At 41.0% G+C, this 18,633-nt stretch overlaps 1 protein-coding gene across 2 annotated transcripts in view; it reads right to left on the bottom strand.

Moving 5' to 3' along the window:
• Positions 1-302: 302 nt before the first annotated feature.
• DSCAM (DS cell adhesion molecule) overlaps positions 303-18,633 on the bottom strand; it is a 410,765-nt gene continuing 392,434 nt past the window's right edge. The window contains exons 32-33 of one of the 2 annotated variants that reach the window (XM_059818562.1): positions 12,571-12,578; positions 303-581 (exon numbers count right to left, since the gene is read on the bottom strand). In XM_059818562.1, the coding sequence (XP_059674545.1) occupies positions 303-581; positions 12,571-12,578 (287 nt within the window). Of the gene's footprint in view, positions 644-12,570; positions 12,579-18,633 lie in introns of both variants that reach the window. The other variant, XM_059818552.1, reaches the window with a different exon arrangement.

The raw sequence follows: 18,633 nt of genomic DNA, 5'->3' as shown, positions 1-18,633 counted from the left end.
TCTCCATGCACTTCGTAGAAAATCAGTAAAAACACAAACGCTTGTGAAGATCAGAAAACTGGACTCTTTTACCCAAAAATTCAGATGTCCAGTCAGATGAAGCTCACACTCAGACAGAAAAAAAGCAAGAGAGTCTTTGCACTGTCTGTCGTTCATATTATTATTTTTTTTTTTTGTCAAATATTTTGGCAATCTTCTTCTTTAATTATAAATATTGGAATTCAATAAAAAAAAGGTAGCTTTCATTGGATTTTTTTTTCAGTGTAAATATTTACAGCCACTGTCCAGCCATGCTCTTTTTGTTATACCAGGGTGTAAGATTTTGCGTAGGGATTGTTTCCTTTCAAGTGGCCCCGGGAGTCCAGCAGAGATTCTTGGGAGCTGCTCATTTTTGCTGCCTGTCCTAGCTCAGCTCCTTCTCGCTGAGGTAATGTTGCCACAGCACCAGGTTGCCATGACTGTACTTCTCTTGTGGAGGATGTCTCCATGGGTATTGGCTCCAGGACGGTGGGGCGCTTCAAGGTTCGGCTTTTCTGCGGCTCCAAGCAGGCTTGCCCCAAACCCAGGTCTCTGCTCGTGCCCTGCACGCCACGGTTCAATAAAAAGTCCATCCTAAGGTAGGGTGGCAAATGCATGAGATCACCTGGGGAGGCAAAAGTGAAAAACAAGTCCTTACTTATGGTCATGTGCTGTGTTATGCTCACCTACTGGCTAGGGGATTTGGCCACCGAAGTGGAGTATCTGTAATCAATCCAGCTGCAGCCTTTATAGTTGATATATTGTTTGTCAGCCATTTACTACACTGTGATCTTACAGAATCAAGAGTAATGGGTCAACAAACTCCTTTTGGGCAGATCCCTAAGAATGCACTATTAATATTTGTTTTCATAATAGAATGATTATAATGAGAAGTGCTATGTGTTTTACATGCACTCACAACATGAAGAAGATATAAACTGAAAAGACTAGGAATTTTTTTTTTCAAATCCTAAAAGAAAAGGTCTTGGTTTTCATTTGTCAAAACTTGCAAAATGGGGAGGCTCAGTATATTTCTATTCCCTATTTCCCATTTTAAATGAAAACCTTCACAATTACAATTAATGACCCCCAAGCTCGAGTAGAATGACTGAATTATTTAAAAGGAATGCATGAGTGTTAGGGCTATAGTTTTAAAGAGATTTCTGAATAAAGCAGAAAAGCATTCTTATCCTAATATAACAACATTCACCTGCCATCCATCATCACTGTGTTTAAACCACTAATGATTTTCTACCACTATGGCCATCAATATGCTGGTTGTGGCAACAAAATGCATTTGGGCTGGCACCCTAGCTCTCGCGTCAACCTCCCTTTCTGTTCTGTATTGTCAAAGAAACCTCTTATTCATTTTTTCCCCCGATTCCTGGGTATTTCTATGTGAGCCTGGTGATGGCAGCCTGCTCAGTCCAGAGGATTTGCTTTTGCAAAGCTAGTGAGTTCAAACAGGTGCCTTGGACCTGCTGTCTGGAGTTAGGCAGGGCTGAGTGTCACCTTCCACATGTCTGTACATGTATTAGACCTGCTAGAGAAATCAGATTGGCTTATTCATTCTAGCCCTGCCTGTTAGGTATTCATAAAGTCGCTTCAAGGAAATGAGGGGCAATCAGGCACGTAACAACATTCCCTTCTAAAAATATTTGACAGTGTAGCCTAATGTATATATATTTTAAAAAGTACTGTTACAGGCACATTCAAGAGCAGTATTTCCCCTTCTTTACAGTCCTCTGCAGTGTATAGCTTCCTTTTTATGGCTGATATCAAAACTATACTCTCATCTACGGACAGGATGCATCCTGAATGTTTAAAGTAGAAGACTCTTGGCACTACTACACCTGCGTCTATATGAGCTATTTACGGCAGTAGAAATTAGGGCTGACCTGTGCCAGTGGCATAAACAGTAGACCAGGAAAGTGCTTTTTTGTAATAAAACAGTATACAACAATTTCATTTTTCCTAACCAAGCTAAAAGCTGCCCAATGATCTAAAATAGAACTGGTTTTTTACTTTCTCATATAAGTCCAGGCACTGTAAATCTTACCTAGAAGACTAACAGCATCTGCTCGATCCATAATTTCAGGTCACAAGCAGAGAATTGCTGAGAAGTTTGGACAGAATCACTGCTCATTCCTATAGAAATCCCCCAGGCACTGTCTGACACCATATGTTTTATTCTAGCTACGTCTCCAGCAGAAATGCATGGTACGTGGTATTTAGTCCCCATAGAGTAAGATGTGTGTATCTCAAGATTAGGCTGACATATGCACCACGGAAACATTTTTGTGAGGTTGGAGAGAAAGGGGGAGGTTTGTGCTTATAATCATACTGATTGCCACTTGAAAAATGAATTGTGGTAACATTAATTGGTTTTACTCATTTACCTTATTTTCCTACAGTACCTTTCATGCCAAACACATTCAGCGTATGAGACCTATTTCAGCTGAGACAGCAATGTAAAGTACATCAGGATACGGACACACGAACTGGCAGGCGCAGGCAGGTGCCAACTCACTCCACTTAACTACAGGCATTGAACTGAGCTGCCTGCAGGTACATCCCTGCCGCCCAACAGCTTCGCTGCTCTCTTTGCACCCAGACCCCGATCCCCTGGCCACCCACGCTGCACCCCAGTTATTTTGCTTCTGGGTTCCCTTTTGTACCAAGTCCTTCCAAAACTCAGCTGTGGGGGCAGTTTGCTCCCAAGACCATTCCCCATGGGCTGCAGGGAGGAGGCAGCCTGGATGGGAAATGCTTGTATCACTTGCTCCCTGTGGCTGTATCTTTTGCATCATCCCTGTATCCTAAATAATGAGACTTATTGCTACCCACTCCTCCCCAGCGGGGGAGAGACACAAGAGTGCAGGAGCGAGTGATGCTGCCCCCGTGTACCTGTCTCTGCCGGCTAACAAAGGTGGTGAGGGCCTTCGTTTGGCTGCCTCAGGCGTGGGTTTTCGCTTTCAGGGCCCCAGCGAAGGCAGGCAGGAAAGCAGACCTCTGAGATGGCAATAGTAGGTGTGAAAATGTTGTAACTACTAATACCAAAGTAATACATTCCCTCTTCCCAGGGATGTTTAGAGACTGCCGGGGTCAGAAAGCAGGGTTTCTCTCACACTCCCACGGTTGCACCCCATGTGAAATAGGGGTCCCTCAGCCCTGAAAGAAGAGGACCAGTTTTCTGCACTGAACCCCCATCCCTATTTTCCGCAACAATGGGCCTTTTCCTGAAGATGTCTGTCGCCCTAACACTGGCTGTGATGGGCTGCTGCCAGGAGGCACAATGCCCGCTGTGTTATGAAGACCAGCCAGGTCATTTCACATGCATTCCCTCTTACTACTGCATTTTCTGTTTTATGGTCGACTTTCCGGGAAGGAGCTGGTGCGGAGCAGAAGCCGGAGCATGGCTCATTGGCAGTCCCTCGTGGTCACCTCAGAGAGACACTTGGGTATCTTAACACATTGCTACTTCTTGAGAGCAATGGATATACATGGACTATAAAAAAGATGAATGTTGAACCTTACAGAGATTAAGGTTGGTGTTCAAGCTGCTATCTAGACATTTCTCACGTGTAGTTAAGAGCATCAGGCTATGTAAAAAAGACCTTTTTTTCCTCCCTAAATCTACATAAGAAAGCATAGTCAATAATCTGTGTAAACAATATGCAGTCATTTTACCATAATTTTCTAAATGTCTGGGATCGAAGTTCCAACAGGATTGCAGTAATGAGAAACCAGAGGGTGTAACTTGTTCTCCAAAGCTGCGTACACAATGCACAATCTCTGACATGGTTTGCACAGAACACTCATTATTTGATATGATGTACACATTTTCCTATCATAAAAAGTGCCAGCGCTCCTTCGTATCTGCAAGAAGCATCTTTCCCTGCAACTGCTTTATAAAACAAAGCAGATTATTAAAATCATTGGAAAAGAAAAATTTTGAGAATGGACCTTTTTCTTCTTTGCTAGGATTGGAATGGTCTCACAGGATAAAAAAGCCTTTGATTTATAAGAACTAATGTGTTTCTGACTTAAACCCACAGTCTTTGATATATAACTACAGGGGTTCACTTTTGCCATTCCTACATCAGTTCTGAAGGTATTTTTGAGATTAAAAGCCTCTAGCCATATCTGTGGAGTTACTTGGAAAGACTTTGCTTCTCATCCTGCTGGACACAACAGTGGGGACATTTTTTTGGTTTCTCGATATTCAGCTGAATGATGATTTTTTTCAGGCAAAGCATTATGAAGTTTCATGATGGTTTATTGCCTTTGATGCTCTGATTACCTCTTTTCAGTGGTGAGTGTGCCTTATTAGTAATGAAAGCAAACCTTTCAAGTGCATGAGCACTGCAAAAGAGCATGTTTAATAATTCATGCATTTTGGCTTAATTAGTACAAAAGACATTCTAAAACTATAGTTTTCTGATGCATTTTTAAAAAAGGGAAATTTGCTGTATTTAGAAACACTGAGTTTGCACACAAATAATAAACATTCAGTCAAATCTGAATGTGGCAATTTCAGCCAGAGCTACCTCAGACTTTTTTTTTTCTGAGTGGCTAACCCTCTAATTAATTATTGAGTATAGTACATTTAAGAAAATGTTAGCTTCAATAAATATTTGTAAACAAATGCTAAAAGTCACTTCTTATGATATTTACCATAAACAACACATTCTGCCAAAAAGGCAGTATTTTCTGAGTTAATGTGGCACTGGACAAAACAAAAAAACAACCTTTATTTCAGTATATCTAATATGATATTAAAAGTTTTGTAAAAAAAAATAGATATTTTTATCCTCCTTCTGGAGGTCAGCTTGGGGTATGGGAAGGTCTGGGATGAATTTGACAGGCTACATGGAGGAAAAAATACCACTGCTCAAATTTTCTGGGGTTTTATTCAAGATAGCTATCTTGTTTGCAGAACTAAACCAAGCTGAGATGCACCCCTTTCTCCGTGAAGATTTACCTCATATCTCTTTCAAATGCCAGAGAGCTTATATGTATTTTTGTTTTCATCTGCTCCAGAAAATCTAAGGATTTGTGCTATATTCAATACAAAAATCATCAGAGACTGCAAAAAAGATGCTCTTACCAGGTTGTCACATGATAGCTGTATGCATTTTCTCATGAATCATAACTTCTACTAAAGCAAAAGCCATTTGTCTTCACAATGTTCCAACACAGATACCCTCAGTGATAATGACTGCCTGATGATTTTCAAGTTTTGATAGCCATGTGAAGGAAATTACATGCTATTTGAAAGATGATTTTAGAGAACTTTATAAAGTAGGATTGGTGACTATGACAGGATATTTTATTTAACAAAGGTAAGAATAAGTCTGGGTGAATAGGGCATTCACACAGCTTGCTTGAATAGGCGAGTGGGTAAAAAAAGCTCTTAAAGATCTCTCTGGCATGATCTCACAGGATCAGAGATCATGCCAGAACTGACTCCATACAGCTCTGTTAGCACAGGCAGTTCCTTGCAGACATAGTTACATCAATTTGAGACCCAAGTATACAACTCTTCATGACATTGCGCAGTGCTGGGGGGTGTACAAGTGCTGGCAAAGACGGAGTGCCACTGTGTTGGGCTTCTCTTGGCTTGTCCTGAGTTTGGAAAGGGAAGCACTGATGGGATATTGTTTTCCTTTGAAAGGAAGCAAGGGAGACAGAGCTACTGACAGCTAGCTTTAAGTTCGGGTTTTTGCTGACTAAAAAGTTTAGTGGTGTTTTCCAGCTCACTAGCACAGTAAATAAATCAGTGGAGCCTTTGTTGATAGTCACTGGCTGATTTTCAGTAAAAGGACTGCCTATAGGAAAAGCTTATGTTAGAAACGAGGAAAGGGTAAAGGGTTTGCAATGCCAAGGTGAGAGGTTTGATGAAAAAAAGAGCACAAGCAACGTTCAGAGGTCCTTGTCACTTCAGAAGCTGGCACACCATTAAAAGCTAGCAGGCAAAGCTTTCTTAGACAGCTGCAAATTGAGCTGAAGCCAGACTGATAGCAGCAGTGACATTTCTTACAATTGCTGCTGTCAGTGTTTGAAACCGGCTGGTGCTTCCTCACTGTCCGTCTTCTGTCCATGTATTCTGCACTGAACCGGCAGAACAGTCTGCACCGCACTGCAATCATTCCCACACCAACAGGCTAAGCGTCAGACCCACAAGGCTCACAGCACACTGCAACATCAGATATAAACACACTTAATGAGCAATAGAGCCAACTCTTTTGTTACCTTGATCCTCTGTCCTGCTCAGCCAAGCGGGAGGGCAGAAAGGATCAGTCCTGCACCTCTTTGCTTGGCTGATACGGGTCTCAGCCTGGTGGTGCCTCAGTGAAGAGCTCAGCACTGGCTCTGCCCTCCTGCCTTGTTAGCCAGGAAAAGTGACGGGCTGCAAAGGGAAGCAAGGGGTTCCTTTCCAGGTGCAAAGTCATTCCTGCCTCGAAGTGGGGAGGTGGACGGGTGCAGGGAGCAGCTGCTCCCAGCATCCAGCTGAGCTTCGTGGTGCCTCCCTTGACTCATCACCCAGTTGAAGGGTCAGGTGGATACTTGTTGGAAACTTGGAGGATAATGAAATGAAGAGAACCAAAGCAGTAGGCAGGCTTTAACTTATGCCCCTGTTTGCTTTGCTGTTTTTTTTCCTCAGGTTCTATTCAGTGCAGAACTGCCTCCCCAATGCTCTTTGTTTAATAATTATTATTTTCCTGTGAATGTTGCAGTAAAATGCCACAACTGAACAATAAAAAATTTCTGAAGGATGCTTTGAATAACAGGGCTCCACCCTCTAGAGCCAGAATTGATAAGTAATGGAAATGGAGGTGAAATTTCCCCATGCAAATTACTGACTGCTTGAATGAATGGGAACCTCATCTTGCTCTCGGTCGAAAGGAGCACATCATCAGCAAGTTCAGGAGCTCACAGACTCCTTCCGAGCCCACTTTTTCAATACAAAAATTGGATTTGATAATTCTGCAGTCCTCTAAGGTGATCCAGAATAAAAGGCAAAAGGTCCAAGTACTCCCTTAAATTACAGGCTTAGTGAGCAGCCAAGAGGCAGAAGGGGAGAGGAAGGAGGGAGGGAGGCAGCAGGGCACAGTTTTCTTGTTGGTGAAGAAGCTGCTGTGAGAGCAGGCAGGCGCTCTTCCCTTCTTCAGAGTATTTCAACCTCTGCTCAGCTGCCCAAGAAGTGCTCAACGTTTGGGGGACACTTTTAAACCGAATAAATGCTAACATTACACAAAGCCAATAAGGTGTCTGGATGCATTTCAGCTGCCAACCTGCAGCTGCCTGTCAGCTCCCCTTTGCCGTACAGAAAATTGCCACAGCTCTGCCTTTTGTGGCTTTGTGACTCGTGCCATTATGTCTTCTGGGCTTCTCACAGTGTTTCGGCAGATGACACAAAGTCACGGCTTTATGCTGCTCAAGTTTGCGATCACATAGATAGGTAATAGCCAGAACACCTTAGAAAAATATGCCAAGTTTCCAATTTCTAGATGGACAAATCAGGACTCCCTATCACCCTTGCAAGGCTGTACTTTAAATTGACAAGTTTCATTCTTCTTTCTCCATGAAAACTGCACCCTCATAGATGATTTGAAGATCTATAACATTTAATTAAATGTTGCATGTTGCAGTCTCCTAAAACTGGCATTTTCATAAAAGCATTAAAAATACCAGCTATGTTTCACACAACAAAATAAAAACAACAGTAGCTGTTGACTACGGTCGTTGGAGTTCTCTCTTAAGAAACACCAGGGTATCAGTAAAACTGTAGTTCAGGAGCCAAATTTGCTACTGGTATAAATCAGAGTAGCTATATTGATTTCAGAAAGACGATAAATTGATTTATACCTACTGGAGATTGGGTTTAAGTGACTGAAAATCAGGATTCCAACTTAGGTGGATCATTTTTTTATAAAGGTGATTCTTTTTGTTAGTTAGATTTAAGCCTTCTAATTCCAAGAAAATGTCCTTAATCAATGTGTCTTAAAGCAAAAGCGTGACTGCCATAGTTTAACTGAGATCATAAATTTGTAATACATCAACGTAACACACTGTGTATCTGTCTAACTGAATGTCAAGAGACTTGATTATCGCATTGTTGTCTGCTTCTGAAAGGTCTAATGAAACAGGAATTCAAGCACATTTTTGGTTTGTGTTTCTCTAAACAGAACTTTGGTCTTTCATACAGTGCTGCACTACTAAAAGCCCTATTAGATGCTTTGTACCTTTCAGAAGTAACTTTAAGGAGAACTGACATATTTTTAAGGGCCTCTGCCACTGAGCTGGTGGTGTAAGGAAGGAAAAACTGGTTAACTCCAGGGGCCAGATAGTTTTAGACCCTATGGAGATGCCACGTGGATGTTCAGCCTCGCAGGGCTGGCTCATCTGCAAAACTGAGGCCTTCTTGTTTCAATTTAATGCAACGTCTAAGTTATAAAAACTTGTAAAAGGGATCTCTCTATGTAAATTAATATGCACTCCAAAAGTAAAGTCAGAAAAATTGTCAATAAATAATGAAATGGTGATAGAAAAGTAAAGTATGGGAGCTCTCCATTGCCATCTTCACCTTGTCACGCAAGCTGCTTCATACATTTTTAAAGATGCTCTGAGAGAGCGCTCTCCTGCCCACTGGCTGAGCTAGGAAAGCCATGCTGAAGCCCTCGCTCAGGTGCCTCTAGTTAGCAACGCTGGAGTTTTAAGACTCATTTGCTGAGCCTGGGTGCAGTGAACGGAAACTGTTCAATTATACATCACTTCAGTTGAGGGTTAAATCAATTGTGACTCCATGGAAACTGGCATCCTTCACGGGTTTCTTACTGGGATACCTTAGTAGCCCAGATTCTGCACAGAGGCTGGAGAGGTGAGGAGTTCGAACTGTACTTATGTTTCACTGAAATCAGCGGAAGCCACTCTGTTGACCTCAAGAGGCTCTGCACCATGCCCATGGATTCACGGCTAAACCTGACCATGCCGAGGCGATGGGTAAGCATAACGCTCTACTAATAGTTATGGGGAGGTCAGGCTACAACAAGGAAACCAATAACAGTGCTGCCCTGCCGCTCTGCTGAATTCATGGATGAATTACTGTAACTCGGTCTCCACATGTCCATCAGTTTGAATCACCTGAGCGATGCTGACGAGGTGCATCATTGCATTTTTGTTCATTAATCCACTGGGACCAGAAGTCCAGCTCTCACATTTAAATTAAGGATGCTGACATGAAAATGTGAACAATACTGAAATACATCCACATGTACATACAGCTATGTTTTAAAGTTCAGCATGTAAAGAAGCCCTTACATGAATGGCAAAGACTATGACTACAGTCAGATTAAGAATGTACTGTTAAAACAAAAGGTTGTTTCTCTAGAGATATCAGTTTCTACTTTACTTTCAAAAAATAACAGAAGTGTGGCCTTTCTTGCAGGTAAGATTTGGTTTACATTTTCAGATGCCTATAGATCTCCTATAGATCTCTGATTACATTAAGGTCTTGTGGCACAGGGGAAATGAACAGATCCTGCTGTGTGTGCTCAAGCCAGTTAAAGCAGTAACAGCTGTAAATGATTGCAAGGACCTTAAAGCGAGGCTAGATCAGTTCTTGTCTGTATGGAAAGAACTGCTTCTGATTACCTTGGGCTGACTGAAAGGCCACACAAAAATCACACACTATGTCTCAACACTATCAAGTGAAATGCTTTGACATTTTCAAAATTAAAATGGCATGAGCAGGCCATTTCTAGTTTTTGTAGAAGTGAGGTTTAAGATGCGGAGTCTTAACAGAACTGGTCTAAAAATCTATTATTTTAATTGAAGTGGACATCATATCTTTGGTTTGATTTGGAACATTTAGAAACATTTAGCTTTAGAAATTTAACATTGCAGTTATGACTGTAAGAACATGATAGTAGCTGAAAATTTACTGATAAATGTAATCCTTGCTTTAGGCATAAAACTCTCCACTAAGTACAGTCGACTCTGATGCTTCCAAACCTACAGAAAACATGGGTAGTCTATTTTAATAGTTACAGCTGATTAAAAAAAAAAAAGACCACGAAGCAAAAAATTAGCTTTAGGAAAATGAAATTAAATTCAAATTTTAAAAAAATCTCACTTTTAATAAGAAAAATTTTGTTGGTAATAAAAAGATAGGAAATGGACATTCTTGAAAAGGTGTTTCCCTTAACATGCAACCTTCAATCTAGAAGAAAGCAAAAAACCCAGCAGTATTACAAGCCAGCAGAGTTTGGAATACTGTATTTTTCCAAAGTCAATGTTAATTTCCAAATCAAAATAACAAATAAATTAGATAGCAACAGGAAAAGATAATTGTGCTGCTACATACTCCTAGCAGAGTCCCTGAGGAACCGGTACCAGTTGTTTCTCTCCTCTAATAAAAAAAAAATCTTCCTAACACCAGTATCACTGAGTCATAGACGACAGTTGCAAAAATAATTTAAATTACTTTTCTCATTAATGAATCAAATTTAGCTTTCAGGCGTCTTGTACACTACCTAAAATGGAATTTTCACATTACAATTGCACAGAAACTTTGTATTCGTAACCAAAGAGCTGCCCTATTTAAACTCATGATTCACATTGGTATAGTTTTCCTTCCTGATCTCATAACATTTTAGCTTCTGATTTGAACCTGTTTAGGTTCATTTTTATTGTACTGGCAAGGTTAAAAAACTTGCAGTGGGAACCTTCCTCTCTGTAAATCCACCAGAAAAATAATGCAAACCAATGATTTCAAGTACGTAGTCATGTCAAATTAAATGCACAATTGTATGGTTTTCATCCCTGCAGAACATTCAGCTTTTCACAGCAGAAGGAGAAAAAGCTCCTGGTACTCCACAGCAATAAAACCTGAGACAAGATAAAGACAATTTACTCTCATCATTGATGTGCCATTTCTATGATAAGAAGCAAATGGCACAGTCTGTCTCTTTGTGACATGTTCCTAGTTTTCCAACAGAGCAATAGAAAATAAAAAGAATGTGTTACAGGCACAAGATAATTTAATATGGTAACATTAGAGATGTTCATCTAGGGGAGTAATTTCAGAATTTGTCACGTATGTGTAAGTAAGTGTACATACAAGTAAGTTAACGTACATGTTAAGAGTATTTACTACAGTTAAAAACATCGGCAAGAAGTTATTTTTCCCACTTACAACTGTTCTGCCTTGCTATTTTCCCACCTTCCTATTTTGATTTGTATTCTTATGTAGTTTTCTCAGAACCGGACCTTGGTCGCCAGTTGTGGAGTCAGGATGACGATTTCTTTGTTCTATATACACACTATATATGGTGTCTATATACACATATATATTTATATGGATATATTATATTGTATTTGAAACCAGACAGCGCAAGTGTAAAACTAAAAAAGGAAAACAATCCATACGCCATCCTTTCCTTAATTTGCTGTAGGATTTTTGAACAAAAAAGGTCAACTGTAGATTCCCACATATCTTCAAGAAAATCAGTTTTGGATCTGGAAACCGTGGAACTGTACAATTCTATTTTCAGTCAATGCAGAATAATATAATAGGCATGGGAAAAGGAGGCAAAAGGTGAGCTGGAGGCCCTAAGTCAAGAGTCCCAGCCATTACTGAATCCCCAGTGGCCGAATTTGTATCGGATTCAGTTACTGCTGCAGCTTATAGAGCGCTGTCAGCAACTTTTCAGCAGAAAGCAAGCCTCTAAATAGACTCCATCACTATGTCACACTTGCCTGCATTGGTAGAAGAGGGAAATAGCTCCTTCACTCTTGAACTCATAGATCAGTGGAAAGGAGTTCACATCTTTTTATCTCAAGTTACAGGGCTGACATTGGAAATATACTGTGCTTTCTATTACTGCATGGTTCATATTTTCCTTATTGTGCTAAGCAGCTTATTTTTAGCTGTAGTGACTGAATACTGGAAAAGAAGATTTGTGTCTTGACTTGCATGTTTAAAACAGCATTTGTGCACTGCAGGTGATGTCCAGCTTCTATTTTAAGGGATCCTTGTAAACAATTATTTAATAAAGTATTTGCTTTCTGTAGCATAAGGCTTGTCTACAAGCTAAGACTTTGCTGTTCAAGTCTGCAGGATTAGTCAAAGCAGCAAGAAATTTGTCAGTTGGGTCAAGAATGCTAATTAAGGCATCTTAAATAGTGAAAGAAGTTGACCACTCAGCAAAGTTGGAGAGGTTAGACCAGTGTTCACATCTTTTTTAGTAAATACGCAGTAGGCTCAGGGCTAGACTCAGGCTGCTTGACTTAGGTGCCCAACTGAAAAACCCGGACCAAAGTAGTGACCGTACTTGCTTACTGAGAGCTTGACTGAGAGCAGGCCTGTCTAGTCCTCCGGCTGCTGCAAGAAGGCGGTGGTTGCCGGCCAAATCTCCTCCTCTGGGATGCAGAGGCCAAACAGGAGGGCTGGCAGACAGAGGATGGAGCTCTGCCCTTGTGCATCAACCAACAGTGCAAGGACAGCAAGAGGAGAATTCTTCCAGTGGAGCAGGGGGTCTAGCAAACTGGTGCTCCTGCTTTGTGCAGGTGTAGGGACAGAGGACAGCACCCAGCGTCCCTCCAGAGAAATGGGGTGTTCTTGCCACCTTCACGGCTGTGAAATCTGTCTCAAGAAAACCTTTGTTTTCAGAGCTTGCCTGGCTGCAACTGCCTTTTCTCCCCACCCACAGGCAGGTTTCTTTCCAAACTGATTCCTTTTGTCAGCTGAAAGTTTGTAGAGGAGGTTCTGAGAGATAAAATCTTGGGATGCTTTAAATGGATTTCAAAATCTCCTAGTCTAATATACCCAGTGAATGATATCTTTTCTGGAAGTGTATCTGAGATGCCGTTAGTCCTTCAGGGTTTATATATTAATGTGATCTCCAAAGAGGCAAAGAAGCGGGATTGTCAAAATCATCTTGCGCTTTTTTTGTGACATCAGGTAGAAAGTTTCTGCCTGGTCCAGGCCAAGCTAACCCTTAAAGATAATGTCATATATTTGAAAAGGTTCTTTTTAGTGCTGATTAGCATCAGAGAAAAATATAGTCTGGGGGTATGAGTTTTGCAGTACCCCTCTGAAAGGGAGGTTTCTGCAAATAGCAAGAGACCTGGTGAAAACTTTCTAGATATTTCCTATTCAACCACTGGTCATATATTATTTCTTCCAAGCATATATGCCATTGCCAGAGGATGCAAGTAAGTGGTCTGTCCACAAAAAAAGACATAAATAGCACTTGGGAAGCACAGAAATACCAAAGTATTTCCCAGTTCATAGCTGTTATTTTCTCAAGCACAACAATTTAGGAATAAAGACAGGAAAAAAACCAAGAGGCTTCTTGGCTGAGGCTATTACCAAGATTTAAAATTATAATAACAGGAATCTATTTTTAATAAACTGCTACTGCAATGTTTGTTGCAGTTAAGAATAATTGTTATGATAACTCAATTTGTGGTTAATATTTTTAAAACAGAAAAGAGAAACATTATTATAAAACTTTTTCAACCTCTACAATTATCTTCCACTTTTTTACATTACAGACTCTTTGATGGCACAGTGGGAGGTAGGAAGAGAGCATATTTCTTTCCAATTTCTGTGCTACCCAGTTTCTGAGTGCAAGATTTGAATGACAATTTTGGAGGACATTTGTCAACCTCCCAGGTAAACTTTGGGTAACAATTGTTGAAATTTCTGAATATTAATATGAAAATGTGCCTCAGTTTTGATCTGGAAGGACCTAGTATACTGTTGAGATGGTTGCCCAGTATGCCTATTCCTTGGGGACCTGATCTTGTTAATGAAACTTCTAGTTAGTGACAACTGTGGGGAGGAGAACAGTAATCATAATCCCAAACTTCTCGGAGTTTTGATGCTGAGAAAGATGCAATGCTAACAATATATCGATATCATTTTTATACCATGAAGAATATTAACATTGCACAGAGGTTAGGATTTAAGACCTGCTTTTCTAAAGGATGTGATTTACCCCACGTGTGGGACAGCTTCGAGGCCTGGGCAGACTAGGTCTGCCAGCTCTGTGAAGTCCACAAAAACCCATGTGCAGGTCCGCATCCATCCTGTCATTTTCGGAAGCTATGCAGAAGCTGTTGTTAAGCTGCAATTTCAGTTTGCTTGGTGGTTTATAACGTGCTATTACAAAAGGAAAAATAATGATGTTTTTGTTGATGCTGAAGCAAAACCTATAAATAATTTCATCTTTTTCCAAAAATCTGTCTATGGAGTTGTAAAGATCAGATCCTTATGCAAGGATGCATAAGACATGCTTCCAAAACACTGAATGTAGAAATTAATTAAAAAATCTTACTTCCCCATTCCATTTCCTGTAGCTATGACTTTTGAAAAGTTTAAGAAAAATGCAAAAAAATTTTTATTGAAGACTGTTTGATAACACCTTCTCTATGTACTTGAAAGCTTTGGCCTGCTGTCAAGACGATGATGCAGAAAACATCTACAGCTTACAGCTGCTTGTACAGACAACTAGAAGTAGCCTCATGTCTAAGAAAGCTGATTGATTGATATTCAAGGACCACCTCCTCCAAGCTCAATGAACAGAAACTCAGGCAAAAATGCCAGGAGGCCTACATGGATGAACAAGGAACTCCTGGCAAAACTCAAACACAAAAAGGGAGTACACAGAGGGTGGAAGCAGGCACAGGTAACCTGGAGGGAATACAGAGACACTGTCCAAGCATGTGGAAATGTGGTTAAGAAAGTCAAAGCCCAGCTGGAGTTGAATCTGGTCAGGGATGTCAAAGACAACAAGAAAGGCTTCTGTAAGTATATAGGTGACAAAAGGAAGGCCAGGGAAAATGTGGCCCCACTGCTGAATGGAGCAGGGAATTGAGTGACACAGCATATGGAAAAGGCTGAGGTACTGAATGTCTTATTTGCCTCAGTCTTTACTAGCGTGACCAGCCTTCAGGAATCCCAGGTCCAAGAGATCAGCGGAAGGGTCTGGAGCAAGGAAGACTTACCCTTGGTAGACAAGGATCAGGTCAGGGAATACTTAAGCAAACTGGACATATGTAAATTCATGGGCCTTGTTGGGATGCACCTACAAGTGCTGAGGGAACTGGCAGATGTCATTTTGAGGCCACTCTCAATAATCTTTGATTGATCATGGTGGTTGGGAGAAGTGCCTGAAGACTGGAAGAAAGGAAACATCACTTCTATCTTCAAGAAGGACAAGAAGGAGGAACCAGGAACCTACAGGCCACTCAGCTTCATCTCCATCCCTGGGAAGCTGATGGAGCAGCTAATCCTGGAAACTGTTTATGGGCATATGAAGAACAAGAAGGTAGTCAGGAGTAGTCAGCATAGATTCACCAAGGGGAAGTCATGTTTGACCAACCTGATAACCTTCTGTGATGGAATGACTGACTTGGTAAATGAGCGTAAGTCAGTGGTTATTGTCTACCTTGACTTCAGTAAGGCTTTTGACGCTGTCTCTCGTAAGATCCTCATGGAGCAGCTGATGAATTATGGGCTGGATGAGCAGACAACGAGGTGGATTGAAAACTCGCTGAACAGCTGGGTCTAGGGGATGGTGATCAGTGGAACAAAGTCTAGTTGGAGGCCAGTAACTAGCGGTGTACCCCAGGGGTCAATACTGGGTCCAATCCTGTTCAACACCTTCATTAACAATCTGGATGGTGGGGCAAAGCATTCCCTCAGCAAGTTTACTGATGACACAAAACTGGTAGGAGTGGCTGATACACCAGAGGATTGTGCTGCCATCCAGAGGGACCTTGACAGGCTGGAGAAATCGGCCAACACAAACCTCATGCAGATCAACAAGGGGAAGTGCAAAGTCCTGCACATATGCAGTAACAACGCCATGCATCAGTACATGCTGGGGGCCACCCAGCTTGAAAGCAGCTTTGCAGAAAAGGCCCTGGGGGTCCTGGTGGACACCAAGTTGAACATGAAGCAGCAGCAATGTGCCATTACGACAAAGAAGGCCAGCTGTATACTGGGTTGCAATAGGAGTGTTGCCAGCAGGTGAAGGGAGCTGATGTTTCTCTCAGCATTGGTGGGGCCACATGTGGAGTGCTGTGTCCAGCTCTAGGTTCACCAGTACAAGAGAGATGTGGAGCTACTGGAGAGAGTCCAGCTAGGGGCCACTACGATGATTAAGGGGCTGGATTAAGGGGCTGGAGCATCTGTCCCATGAGGAAAGGCTGAGAGAGCTGGGACTGTTCAGCCTGGAGAAGAGAAGGCTCAGGGGGAATCTCATCAATGTATACAAATACTTGAAGGGAGGGTGCAAAGAAGGCAGAGCCAGACTCTTCTCAGTGGTGCCCAGTGACAAGGCCAGAGGAAACATTTATTTACCGTGAGGGTGACTGAGCACTGGCACCCAGAAATGTTGTGGAGTTTCCATCCTTGGAGATACTCAAAACCCAACTGGACATGATTCTGGACAAGATACCATAGGTGGTCCTGTTTGAGCAGGGGGGTTAGACCAGAAGACCAGCAGAGGTCCCTTCCGACCTCAACCATTCTGTGATTTTGTGATGCAGTAACTTCAGCTGAAATGTAGAGATGTGTACTACAGTGCAATACATTTGGCAGCTTGAATTATAAAAGAATAACCATGCCAAATATCCAGATCATTCTGAAGTCGCAGTGCATGTCTCAGATTCAGTATGCCAAAATCACTTTATTTCCATATTTACTATTTACTGTGACATTAGGTATGATTGCTCTATTTTTTTTTATAAAATTACCATTATTGTTTCATGGCAAAATCCTTGCATTTTTAGCTCCCATGTCTGAGCTGACTTCATGAAACTGATTCTTGTTGCTGTAAGCTAAATGTCAGGAAAAAGGTGTAGAAATCCAGAAGACAGAAGCAGTTCTGACTGCTGACCTGAGTGTGTATCTGCAGCACTAGCTGACTGGAAGGGAAAAGTTCTACTAGAAGACTTACAGTGGGCTAGAATATAAGGCAATCCACTATTACGCATTACTAATTGCAGAGTTAGAGTTGTATGTAATGTGTAGAAGTTCTGAAAAGATAGCCCTGATTCATAGTTATAATGCTAGAAATGATCAATTACTAAGCTTGCCTAGACATCTGATGAGCCAGCTGGTGGGGTGATCAAATGTTTTGATTCAATTTCTGAATGAAAATGGTATGGAAGTTGGGAACGTCACAGCAGGTTGATGTCAGCTTTAGAATACAAATCATTGAATATTGATCACCCCTTTTCCTCCTCCAGTGAAAAAGCATTCAGGTTCCCTACTCCTAATCATTAACTATCTCACTTTAGAGCAACCTGAGGTCTCAAACGCTGCCTGTTGGATAAAGCAGATGCTTTGATCAGCAGTCTTGACTAGACAGGTACAAAAGAATCCTATGAAATGTTGAGGAAAAGCAAGGGAACAATCAGCGACATGAGTTTGGATGTCCCCAGAAACTCGCAGGAAGTTCTTCTGAAGTCAAGCCTCAGGTGGTCTAACATTTTGCTTGCTCATACTAAACACTTATGGTAGCAACAAGCTAAGAAATAGGTGCTGCAATAGCTCAGTCAGTTATAGCTGACAAAGTCTTCACCAGTAAACTCCATCGTTACTTTTCTTGAGAACAGTTGCAGTCTTGCCATTGGGTAAATTAGTTTCAAAATGTCCCCTTTATCAAAATAACTTTTTGTTACAGTCTTTCTAAGACTGTCTTATAATTGTTGGGGATTATTTTGAAAAAGAAATACTACTTATTGCAGACTCCTAAACCTTTATTGCAGCCATAAAAGTTGCAATAGGTAGCATTACAGGCAGTTTGAAAAATGAGATCAGAAATTAGGAAAGAGAAGGCATAAGTCATTGAAAGCGATGTTGTACAAGAAAGAGATCGAGTTGCGGGAGAAGAAAAGCAAAGCACCATGAAAACAGGTAAAAGTTATCTTGAAAGACTGACTTCAGGGAAGAATAAAGATGTGCTGAAGAAGCACAGCCAGTGTTTCATCTCAGGTGTTCTCATCTACTTAATCTAACACCTTAACTTTTTAATTTCTTGTCCATGTTCCCAAATGTAGAATTACTTTGATTAATTGTATTTGAATTATTACTTCCACAGACTTTCTGAAGTGGTGGGTGAAAGAAGAAAGATGCCCAGTAAGTCTTTCTTCACTGATTTGAACACTAAAAATATTGGTCTGTCTGCTACTACTGAAAATTCTTTCTACCCATCTATTTTGTTTAACACCCTTCATAGAGTAACCTTTAATAACGTATCATTCAATATTTGTGGGCCAACATTCCAGTTGCTCCACTGGAACATTCAATTTTTTTCAAGGTATTAAAGCTGATTATTCATTTCATAATATATTTCTTTTCTGAAAAGGAAAGCTAAAGCTGATCAAGAAAAGCAGGTAAAACTTCAAGCCATTTAAACTAACAGAGTTAAAGATGGCTACAAGTCTGTAATTCACTAGAGGGGCTCTGATGATGTTCCAACCCTGGAAGCTTTTAACTCAAGCACAGGGACCAAATTTTGGTGCTGTATGCCCTCAAGAAAATAATCTTTTTATGGAATATATTAGAATATTTCCAAATACTAATTATGCATA

This window comes from Gavia stellata, chromosome 1 (assembly GCF_030936135.1).
Source record: "Gavia stellata isolate bGavSte3 chromosome 1, bGavSte3.hap2, whole genome shotgun sequence".
NCBI classification, from domain to species: domain Eukaryota; kingdom Metazoa; phylum Chordata; class Aves; order Gaviiformes; family Gaviidae; genus Gavia; species Gavia stellata.
The sequence above is the reverse complement of the archived record's forward strand: the minus strand, read 5'-3'. Positions and strand labels throughout refer to the sequence as shown.